Genomic DNA, 12,047 nt, shown 5'->3' on the forward strand with positions numbered 1-12,047 from the left:
GCTCAAGTGATTCTCCTGCCTCAGCCTCCCAAGTACTACAGGCACATACCATCATGCCTGGCTAGTTTTAAAAATTTTTTTGTAGAAATGGGGCCTTACTATATTGCTTGAACTCTTGGCCTCAAGCAGTCCTCCCACGTTGACCTCCCAAAGTTTTGGGGATTACAGGCAGGAGCCAGCGTGCCTGGCCAAGGTTTTTGATTATTAATTTAATAAAAATATTGTTACTCAGATATTTTATTTCATCTTGTTTTAGTTTTGGTAAGTTGTAATTTCTAAGGAGTCTGTTCATATCACCCAAGCTATTGAATTTATTATTTATAATATTCCCTTACTATCCTTTTAATATATGTAGGATCTATAGTGATACCCTTTTTTTTTTTTTTCTGTCGCCCAGGCTGGAGTGCAGTGGCATGATCTTGGCTCATTGCCACCTCCATCTCCCAAGTCCAAGTGATTCTCCTGCCTTAGCCTCTCAAGTAACAGGGATTACAGGCACGTGCCACCATGCCCAGCTAATTTACTCTTTTTAGTAGAGGTGGAGTTTCACCATGTTGGCCTGGCTGGTCTACAACCCCTGACCTCAAGTGATTCACCTGCCTTGGCCTCCCAGAGTGCTGCAATTACAGGCGTGAGCCACTATGCCCACCCTAGTGATATCCTTTCTTTATCACTGCTGGTATTGATTGATAATTTGTATTCTCTCTCTCGTTAGTCTAGCTAGGGGTTTATCAATCACATTGATCTGGGAACCACAGTTTGGTTTTGTTACTTTTTTCTATTGTTTGTTTTGTTTTGAGGCGGAGTTTTTGCTCTGTCGCCCAGGCTGGAGTGCAGTGGCACAATCTTGGCTCACTGCAACCTCCGCCTCCCAGGTTCAAGCGATTCTTCTGCCTCAGCCTCCTGAGTAGCTGGGACTACAGGCACACACCACCATGCCCGGCTAATTTTTGTATTTTTAGTAGAGATGGGGTTTCACCATGTTGGCCAGGATGGTCTCGATCTCCTGACCTCGTGATCCACCCGCCTCAGCCTCCCAAAGTGCTGGGATTACAGGCGTGAGTCACCGCGCCCAGCCTTTTGTTTGTTATTTTTTGAGACGGAGTTTCGCTCTTGTCGCCCAGTCTTCATTGCAGTGGCATGATCTCGGTTCACTGCAACCTCCGCCTCCTGGGTTCAAGTGATTCTCCTGCCTCAGCCTTCTGAGTAGGTGGAAGTACAGGTGTGAGGCACCATGCCTGACTAATTTTTGTATTATTATTATTTTTTTTTTGAGACAGAGTCTCGCTCTATTGCCCAGGCTGGAGTGCAGTGGCATGATTTCAGCCCACTACAAGTTCTGCTTCCTGGGTTCATGCCATTCTCCTGCCTCAGCCTCGCGAGTAGCTGGGACTACAGGCGCCTGCCACCACACCTGGCTAATTTTTTTGGTATTTTTAGTAGAGACGGGGTTTCACCATGTTAGCCAGGATGGTCTCGATCTCCTGACCTTGTGATCCGCCCACCTCGGCCTCCGAAAGTCCTGGAATTACAGGTGTGAGCCACCATGCACAGCCCTAATTTTTGTACTTTTAATAGAGACAGGGTTTTGCCATATTGGCCAGGCTGGTGTTGAACTCCTGACTTCAGGTAATCCGCCCACCTTGGCCTCCCAAAGTGCTGGGATTATAGGTGTGAGCTACCATGCTGGGCTAGATTTTAATTTTTATTGAAATTTATTGAGATTTATTTTATGGACCAGCACATGACTTATCGTGGTAAACATATTGTGTTTACTTGAAAATAATGTATATTTTGCAATATCTGAGTTAGTGGTATACAAATATCCATCAGATCAGGTTGGTTGGTAGTCGGTTCAGATATATGTCTTTAGATAAATCTAGTTTTGTCTAATTCTATCATTACTGTGAAAGGAGTGTTAAAATCTCAGCTAAGACTTGTGGATTTCTTCATTTTTTTCTCTTTAATTTTGATCATTTTTACTTGACGTATTTCGAAGCTCTGTTGTTCAGCATGTATACATATTTATGATTGTAATACCTTTCTGATGAACTTGCAGTTGTATCATTTTCAAATGTCTCTCTTTGTCTCTGGTGGTACACTGTTGTAAAGCCTGCTTTATTTGATATTAAAGTAGCCACACCAGCTTTCTTATGCTTAGTGATTGCATAATGCTTCCATTTACATTCTTGTTTTTGCAACCTATCTATGTTTATATATTCAGCGCATATCTCTTGTAGACATCATATAATTAGGTCATGCTTTTCTGTCCAGGCTGAAAACTTCTGTCTTTTATTTTTATTTTATTTCATTTATTTTTTTGATTTTTGAGGTGGAGTCTCACTGTCACCCACCCGAGAGCGCAGTGGAACGATCTTGGCTCACTGCAACCTCCACCTCCTGGGTTCAAGTGATTCTCATGCTTCAGCCACCCAAGTAGCTGGGATTACAGGTGCACGCCACCACGCCTGGCTAATTTTTGTATTTTTAGTTGAGACAGGCAGGAGCCACCATGTCCAGCCAACTTCTGTCTTTTTTTTTTTTTTTTTTTTTTTTTTTTTTTGAGACGGAGTCTCGCTGTGTCGCCCAGGCTGGAGTGCAGTGGCCGGATCTCAGCTCACTGCAAGCTCCGCCTCCCGGGTTTACGCCATTCTTCTGCCTCAGCCTCCTGTGTGGCTGGAACTACAGGCACCCGCCACCTCGCCCGGCTAGTTTTTTGTATTTTTTAGTAGAGACAGGGTTTCACCGTGTTAGCCAGGATGCTCTTGATCTCCTGACCTCGTGATCCGCCCGTCTCGGCCTCCCAAAGTGCTGGGATTACAGGCTTGAGCCACCGCGCCCGGCCAACTTCTGTCTTTTAATTGGAATCTATTCATCTATTGAGTTTAATGTAATTATTGATGTGTTTGATTTAGGTCTATAATTTCACCATTGGTTTTTTGTTTGTCCCATCATTTTTTTTGTTCTTACTTACTTTTGGGTCAATTGAATATTTTTTAGAATTTCATTTTAATTTATGTACCATTTTTAATTCAGAAAAGTAATTTCAGGCAGTGGCTTATGCCTGTAATCCCAGGACTTTGGGAGGCTGAGGCAGGTAGATCACCTAAGGTCAGGAATTTGAGACCAGCCTGGCCAACATGGCGAAACCTTGTCTCTACTAAAAATACAAAAATTAGCTGGGCGTGGTGGTGCACCTCTGTAATCCCAGCTACTCAGGAGACTGAGTCCTGAGAATGGCTTGAACTCAGGAAGTGGAGGTTGCAGTGAGCCAAGATCGCGCCACTGCACTCCAACCTGGGCAACAGAGCAAGACTGTGTCTCAAAAAACAAAACAAACCAACAAAGAAAAGTAACTTGAAGAAAATCTCATCAATTCAGCCAGCGGTTTTGTTTATTTTCATTTGTCCTGGCAGGATTATGAAAGCCCTTGCAAATGCTGGAGTACCTGTACCTAACGTTCTTGATCTCTGTGAAGATTCAAGGTAAAGTTCAGATGTTTTTGCTATCGCACATTCAAGCTACAGGAGAGAACAGCCCATATGCTAACACAAATTCCAATTCATTAAAGACAAATAAAATTTGGGTAGGAGGGCAAAGAAACTTTATAGCAACCTCTCCCAGAAGTTCTCAGATATTTAAGTTATCCTGCCAGATAAGTATATGCCTGCTTTAGGGAGAATTGGTAGAAAACATCTTTTTTTAACATTCAAAAAATCCATATTTATCTAGTTTCATGTTGCTTGTTTTTGTTTATTCTTTTATAAGAGTCTTTCTAAACTGTTTGGTGTTTTGAGATGGAGTCTCATTCTGTCACCCAGGCTGGAGTCCAGTGGCCCAATCTTGGCTCACTGCAACCTCTGCCTCCTGAGTTCAAATGATTCTCTTGCCTCAGCCTCCTGAGTAGCTGGGATTACAGGCGCCCCCCACTATGCCCGGCTAGTTTTTTTATTTTTTGAGTAGAGACAGGGTTTCACCATGTTGGCCTTGCTTGTCTCCAACTCCTGACCTCAGATGATCCGCCCACTTCGGCCTCCCATGATGCTGGGATTACAGGTGTGAGCCACTGTGCCTGGACCTAAACTATTTTAAACAGCTTTGTAACATGCTTTTTGAGTGTCACTTCTTTCCTAACGTTTTAATTATGAAACATTTGAAACCTTCGGAAAAGGTGAAAGAAGAAAAAATAATATAATGAATATCTGTGTATATTTCATCTAGATCAAAAATTAAAACATTGTTAACATTTTGCCACATTTATTTTCTATATATGTGTGTGTATATACAGGTATACTTTTAACATGTATATAATGATTTTTTTTTGGCTGAACCTTTTGAAATAAGTTTCAGACAGCATGCATCTCTCAAGAATAAAGACATTGACCAGGCATAGTCGCTAACGCCTGTAATCCCATCACTTAAGGAGGCTGAGGCAGGCAGATCACTTGAGCCCAGGAGTTTGAGACCAGCCAGGGCAACATGGCAAAACCCCATCTCTACAAAAACAAACAAAAAATTAGCCAGGTGTGGAGGTGCACACCTGTAGTCCCACCTACTTACCTGGAACAATTGAGGTGGGAGGTGGAGGCTGCAGTGAGCTGTGATCACACCACCGCACTCCAGGCTGGATGATAGAGTGAGACCCTGTCTTTTTTTTTCTTTTCTTTTTTTCCTTTTTTTTTGAGATGGAGTCTCACTCTGTTGCCCAGGCTGGAGTGTAATGGCACAGTCTGGGCACACTGCAACCTCTGCCTCCTGGATTCAAGCAATTCTCCTGCCTCAGCCTCCCAAGTAGCTGGGATTACAGGCATGCACCACCACACCCGGCTAATTTTTGTATTTTTAATAGAGACAGGGTTTTGCCTTGTTGGCCAGGCTGGTCTCAAACTCTTGACCTCAAGTGATCCATCTGCCTTGACCTCCCAAAGTGCTGGATTACAGGTGTGAGCCACTGCACCTGGCCGACATTGTCTTTCATAACTACAACATCAGTACACGTAAGATAACTAACAATTATTTAATAATAATACTGAATATCCAGCCCATGTTCAAATTTCCCCAATTCTCTTGGAAACATCTTTTCTAATAGTTTTTCAACTTGAAACATTTGTAATGGTAGAATTTTCTTTTTTTTTTTTTTTTTGTTGAGACGGAGTCTTGCTCTGTCACCCAGGCTGGAGTGCAGTGGCCAGATCTCAGCTCACTGCAAGCTCCGCCTCCCGGGTTTACGCCATTCTCCTGCCTCAGCCTCCCGAGTAGCTGGGACTACAGGCGCCCGCCATCTCACCCGGCTAGTTTTTTTGTATTTTTTAGTAGAGACGGGGTTTCACCGTGTTAGCCAGGATGGTCTCGATCTCCTGACCTCGTGATCCACCCGTCTCGGCCTCCCAAAGTGCTAGGATTACAGGCTTGAGCCACCGCGCCCGGCCAATGGTAGAATTTTCAAAACAATTTTTTAGAGTAGTAAACTGGAGGCTGAGGCGGATGGATCACTTGAAACCAGGAGTTTGAGACCAGCCTGGCCAACATGGTGGAACCCCGTCTCTACTGAAAAATACAAAAATTAGCTGGGCATGGTGGTACGTGCCTGGAGTCAGGAGAATCGTTTGAACCCGAGAGGCAGAGTTTGCAGTAGGCCGAGATCGCACCACTGCACTCCAACCTAGGTGATAGAGTGAGACTCTGTCTGAAATAAATAAATAAATAAATAAATAAATAAATAAATAAATAAGTAAAGTACAGTAGAGTAGTAAACTGATTGCTAGTAATGACCAAAAGATGGATTAGTGACATGTCATTGGGTCACCTTAGTACTGCTGGGTAGTATATACACCATTCATACCACCGAAAAATGATAAAAATAACCTCAATAACAAGAAGGGATACTTACTGAACCCTTGTTGGAACCAGAGACCATGCCAGGCACTCTGTATGTTTGTTCCTTAATTCATTTTTTTTTTTTTTTAAGTAACAGATACCCTGGAAGCGCCCTTAATTCTTGCAATTACCCTTTGAAGTGGGTATGTCTTACAGATTAAAAAACAACAACACGGCTGGGCGCAGTGGCTCACGCCTGTAATCCCAGCATTTTGGGAGGCTGAGGCAGGCGGATTATGAGGTCAGGAGATTGAGACCATCCTGGCTAACACAGTGAAACCCCATCTCTACTAAAAATACAAAAAAATTAGCCGGGTGTGGTGGCACACACCTGTAGTTCCAGCTATTCGGGATGGTGAGGCAGGAGAATCGCTTGAAACCAGGAGGCAGAGGTTGCAGTGAGCCAAAATCGTGCCACTGCACTCCAGCCTAGGCAACAGGCAACAGAGCGAGACTCCATCTCAACAACAAAGCCTAAAGAGGTTTAATAAGTCTCTCAGGGTCACTCTTCAACTAAGGGCAGAGTTGGGATTTAAACCTGGTTCTGACCAGGTGCAGTGGCTCACACCCATAATCCCAACACTTTGGGAGGCTGAAGCAGGCAGATTATCTGAGGTCAGGAGTTTAAGACCAGCCTGGCCAACATGGTGAAACCCCATCTCTACTAAAAATACAAAAATTAGTCAGGCATGGCGGCACGCACCTGGAGTCCCAGCTGAGGCAGGAGAATTGCTTGAACCCAGCAGGAAGAGGTTGCAGTGAGCCGAGATCGCGCCACTGCACTGCAGCCTGGGCAACAGAGCAAGACTCCATCTCAAAAAAATTAAAAAATAAGAAATAAAAACCGGTTCTGTGTGACTCCAGAGGTCCTTCTCTGAGGCTTGCTGCTTGCTACATTATTACACTTTGAATCCATTCCTGTGGCTTATACAAACGAACCAGGGAGAAGAGAAAAGCATGCTGTCCAAGAAGCACAGATGGGTGTGCATGTGTGTGTATGCACGTGTGTATGTATGTGGATCAATCCGTTGCAAGAAGGATACTTCTAATGCACTGTGCTTATGTGAAAGGAAAAAGGAAGTATCCAGTGCTCTGGGTCTGAACTCTTCTCCAGATCTCAACCCGTACACCCAGGGACAGTGACAAAGAATAGGGTCATGACTAACAGCCTGCCACATTATGACTCTGATCCCTGAAACCCCTTCTGTGTTCCTCCCAGTGTCGTTGGCACCCCATTCTATGTGATGGAGTACTGCCCAGGTCTCATCTACAAAGACCCTTCCCTGCCAGGCTTGGAACCCAGCCACAGGCGAGCCATATACACTGCTATGAACACAGTCCTGTGCAAAATTCACAGTGTGGATCCCCAGGCTGTGGGGCTTGAAGACTATGGGAAGCAAGGTGAGCAGGATGCCACGTCTCCCATGCTGGTTGTTTCATCACTAGTGCTTCTGCTTTTAGGATCTGAATCATTTTGGGTATTAACACACCATGCGTAAGGCACACTTAGCTTCTTCCTTGGAAATCCAATTTAGTTTTAATGGAGGTGTTGCTGACTTAGGTATTTGGGCCTTCGATAAATCCCTTTATGAACTACACAATCTTTCTTCCCTGCAACTTTTTTTTTTCATTTTTTCTTTTTTTCCCTGAAGTATTCTACTATCCAATTCCCTGCTACTTTTATCTCACTAGACCATTTAAATTTTTTTTCTGATACTGACCAAAGGTATTTAAAATGTGTTTTTCTCTGTTTCTTACCCTTTTCCCTAAATACTCTTCAACAGGAATATATATATTTTTTGAGATGGGGGTCTCACTATGTTGCCCAGGCTGGTCTGGTCTCAAACTTATGGGCTCAAGCCATCCTCCTGTCTCAGCCTCCCAAGTAGTTGGGACTCTGGGCATGTGCCACCGTGTCCAGTTTCAACAGGGATAGTTTTTTTGTTTGTTTTTTGAGACAGGGTCTCTCTCTGTAGCCCACACTGGAGTGTAGTGGCGTGATCTTGGCTCACTGCAGCCTCAACCTCTTGGGCTCAAGTGATCCTCCCACCTCTCCCTCTTGAGTAGCTGGGACTACAGGTATGCACCACCATGCCCAGCTAATTTTTGTATTTTTAGTAGAGACAGGATTTCGCCATGTTGCCCAGGCTCTACCCAAACTCCTGCGCTCAAGTGATTTGGCCTCCCGAAGTGTTGGGATTACAGGCATGAGCCACTGCAGCCAGCCCTCATGTAGTACTTACCACATGCCAAGAACAGTTCTAAGGGCTTTACATATTTTATTCTCCCAACGGCTCTATGAGGACCATCTCAAGATGAGGAAACTAAAGCATGGAGATGCTAAGTAACCTGCCTGAGATCACACTGCTAGAGAACAGCAGAGCTGGGTTTCAAAGCCTGGCAGTCTGACTCCAGGGTTGATTTGCTCAGCTAACCACTGTTGTTTAGCCGAAAAGTGATTTATGAAAGGCTATTAGGAAGCACACAAGATCTTTTTTTTGGAGACGGAGTTTTGCTCTTGTTACCTAGGCTAGAGTGCAATGGTGTGATCTCGGCTCACTTCAACCTCCACCACCTGGGTTCAAGCGATTCTCCTGCCTCAGCCTCCCAAGTAGCTGGGATCACAGGCACCCACCACCACACCTGGCTAATTTTTGTATTTTTTAGTAGAGACGGGCTTTCGCCATGTTGGACAGGCTGGTCTCGAACTCCTGACCTCATGATCTGCCCACCTTGGCCTCCCAAAGTGCTGGGATTACAGGTGTGAGCCACCATGCCCGGCCATAAGGTCTTTAAGAGGACCAGAGATCATATTTGGAGACCACACAGCTAGGAACAGCATTCAGACCACACTAATCCAGCCAAACAGCCGATGATTTCCACCTTGGGGCAGCAGGAGCATCATGTGGGAAATTCTCCAGTCTTAGGAACGTGTTCAAAGACACCGCACCACCCACTGCAGAGCATGACAAAGGGTTTCACTGCACTGTTTTTTTTTTCCCATTACTTTCAGAGGTTGCTGAAATTGCATACCATGTTCTAATCATCTTTCCCACAGGGGCCTATATTCCACGCCAGGTGCGAACCTGGGTTAAGCAGTATCGGGCTTCTGAAACCAGCACCATCCCAGCTATGGAGAGGCTGATCGAGTGGCTCCCCCTCCATCTTCCCCATCAGCAGAGGACCACACTGGTGCACGGGGACTTCAGGTAGATGTGATGGCAGGGAGAGCTGAAAAATGACAGCAAGGACACTCCAAGGGGGAATTGAGCAATTGGTCTTGCTGCAATTTACAGTCGGGAATTATTCCTATTACAAAGCACCTCTCTGTGTGTGGCCTTTTCAGGCAGGGTTTCTCAGCTCTGGCACCGTGACGTGTTGAATTGGGTAAGTTTTTGTGGTGGGAGCTACTGTGCATTGTAGGATGTTAGGCATCATCCCTGGCCTCAACCCAATGCCAGTAGCACCCCTCCCCGCAGAGTGTGGCAACCAAAAATCTTTGCAGACCTGGTCCAGTGTTCCCAGGGAGGGCAGCATTTCTCTGTTGAGACCCACTGTTTGAAAGTAAGGCAGAGTCTACAGCCCCTGAAGAGACCTGATCTCATCTGAAAGTAAGGCAGAGTGAGGGTGCCACTCACCTCCCAAGAGGCCTGGGGATGGACATTCTCACTGGGTGTAGTGAAAGGATTGAAAGAGTGACAGAGTCTCTGGGGGTATGTGATGAGTCTGTAGCGCGGCTAAAATGGGAACTTCAGTATGCCTGGCATCCGGCGGCAGAGATGATAGCTTTATCTTATCATCTCTTGCTGTGAAAACTGCCCATTAGGTACTTTTATAGGGTAGTGTTTATCGTGTTTTCTGCTTCACAGTACCTGGAGACCTGCCTTTGATGCAAGAATGCCTTATTTGGCTTATCATTTTGCCCATGTGGGGACCCAGGCCTTTTATTAAACAAGGCTAGACAGTGAAGGTTAATTTTAAATTTTAAAGACCTTTCAGCTTCTTCTTTTTTTTTTTTTTTAAGATAGTTTCACTCCGTCACCCAGGCTGGAGTGCAGTGGCATGATCTCAGCTCACTGCATACCCCACCTCCCAGGTTCAAGCGATTCTCCCGCCCCAGCCTTCCGAGCAGCTGGGATTACAGGTGTGCACCACCATGTGCGGCTAACTTTTGTATTTTTAGAAATCCAAAAATACAATATATTTTTAGTAATACAAAAATATGAGATGGGGTTTTATCATGTTGATCAGGCTGGTCTCAAACTCCTGCCCTCAAGTGATCTGCCCACCTTGGCCTCCCAAAGTGCTGGGATTACAGGCGTGAGCCACCGTGCCCAGCCTTAAAGACACTTCTTTGCCCTCCAGATTTGATTGGCCTGTCTTCATTGGCTTGACCTGTGTCCCTCGCTCCTGGCTTCTTCTGTTATCCAGCCACCTTTGGGAATCCCCCTGGGTCTGAGAGTGGACAGCTGAGCTTTCTTTGTCATGTGGTCATCATGGGAGCTTGGGGAACCTGCTCCTGCATCAGAGACTGATGGGGCCAAGTGCTTCCCCCACACTGCCTTGAACTTGGCAAGCAGTTGGGCTGCATTTGACCCCCTCCTCCATCTTTCTCCACTTGGGACTCTAGAGCACTTGCCTGACAACACTTTCCTTGCCAGCTATTGCCATGTATTTCCTTTGGTGGGGAAGACCTCAGGTGGCCTTTGTGTCACCAGCCCATAACAGCTGCTCCGTGGACCTTGTCTTTGCTTCTCTTGGCACCTCAAAGATCTACGAATGTGATCAAGTATACAGCAGGCAGGAGATGTCCAGTGCAGTCTGAGCACCCCGTCCCCTAGCTATAGTGAAATATGATGATCATTTAGGATGTTGCCTCCAGAAAAGGCATCCTCTGATTTTAGAGAGTGTGCTGCTGCTTATTGATCAACATAGTTGAGATAATTCTGATTTTTGGTGGATGGAAGAATATTTCTTGCTAATGGAGTGAATCACTGGTGGTGAAAGCATAAACTGCCACAGCTACTTTGAAAAGTAGTAGGCGACTCATGCCTGTAATCCCAGCACTTTGGGAGGCCGAAGCGGGCAGATCACTTGAGGTCAGCAGTTCGAGACCAGCCTGGCCAACATGCCAAAATCCCATGTCTACTAAAAATACAAAAAGTACCTGAGTGTGGTTTTACCCGTGTAATCTCAACTACTTGGGAGGGTGAGGCAGGAGAATCACTTGAATCCGGGAGGTAGAGGTTGCAGTGAGCCAAGACCGTGCCACTGCATTCCAGCCTGGGTGACAGAGTGAGACTCCATCTCAAAAAGAAAAGAAAAGAAAAGTAATGGGCAGTAACATGGAAGATGGGAATATGCTGCAACACATTGTTTTTTGTAAAGAAGCATCTGCTGCAGCTTTGCACCAAGAGACTCAGGCAAAGATGTTTGTTTTGGTCATGCTTGTAATTATAATACATGATAAATAAAATGTAGTTTGGCCATATGTTGGAATTCTATTTAGTGGGTAAAATAAATCAATTTGCTGTACATAAGTCATAAGTCTCAAACAGATAATGCTAAGTAGAAAAAAGTAAGTTTCAAAAGGGTAATAAATCATTTATGAAAACTTAAAAATAATTGAAAGAACACTATATGTGGTATATAGGTACAGGTATAGATAAGAGAAATATAGAAATGTCTGAGACTGATATATACTAACTTCAGGATAGCAGTAAATCTGTCATTTTTTTAAAAATCTGAAGCAAATATAACAAAAAAGCAGATATAATATCTGCTAAATCTGGAAGATGGACACATGAGTTCTGACATTATATCATTCTCTGTATTTTTCTGCATGCTTGATGTTTACTTTTTCTTTTAAATAAAGCATGCATTACAGACAACCCTGGCAGGAAACAGAAAGCATGAAAGAGGCTATTAGGGGAGAGTTCAATATAGGGTTGTAGTGTGGTTTAGAGGAAACACTGAAGAACAGTGTGGAGTCAGTCTGACAGGGCAAGCATGTGCTGTGGTTATTGCTACTCTACAACAAACTTTGTCAGAACTGAGTGGCTATCAACAACGACAGTAGTCATTTTGCTCATGAATCTTTGCAGTCTGGGGACAGGACAGCTTATTTCAAAGTAGGGCGGCTGTTGGGCGGGGCTGAATCTTCTGAAGGC

At 44.7% G+C, this 12,047-nt stretch overlaps 1 protein-coding gene across 8 annotated transcripts in view; it reads left to right on the top strand.

Annotated features, from left to right (window-relative positions):
* Positions 1-12,047, top strand: part of ACAD10 (acyl-CoA dehydrogenase family member 10) — a 69,598-nt gene that overhangs the window by 33,751 nt on the left and 23,800 nt on the right. For 7 of the 8 annotated variants that reach the window (XM_073021114.1, XM_073021110.1, XM_008004737.3 and 4 more), the window contains 3 exons: positions 3,417-3,485; positions 7,097-7,278; positions 8,936-9,086. In XM_073021114.1, coding sequence (XP_072877215.1) covers positions 3,417-3,485; positions 7,097-7,278; positions 8,936-9,086 — 402 coding nt within the window. The remainder of the gene's footprint in view (positions 1-3,416; positions 3,486-7,096; positions 7,279-8,935; positions 9,087-12,047) is intronic. The other variant, XM_073021111.1, reaches the window with a different exon arrangement.

The sequence above is a fragment of the Chlorocebus sabaeus genome, chromosome 11, assembly GCF_047675955.1.
Source record: "Chlorocebus sabaeus isolate Y175 chromosome 11, mChlSab1.0.hap1, whole genome shotgun sequence".
Taxonomy (NCBI): domain Eukaryota; kingdom Metazoa; phylum Chordata; class Mammalia; order Primates; family Cercopithecidae; genus Chlorocebus; species Chlorocebus sabaeus.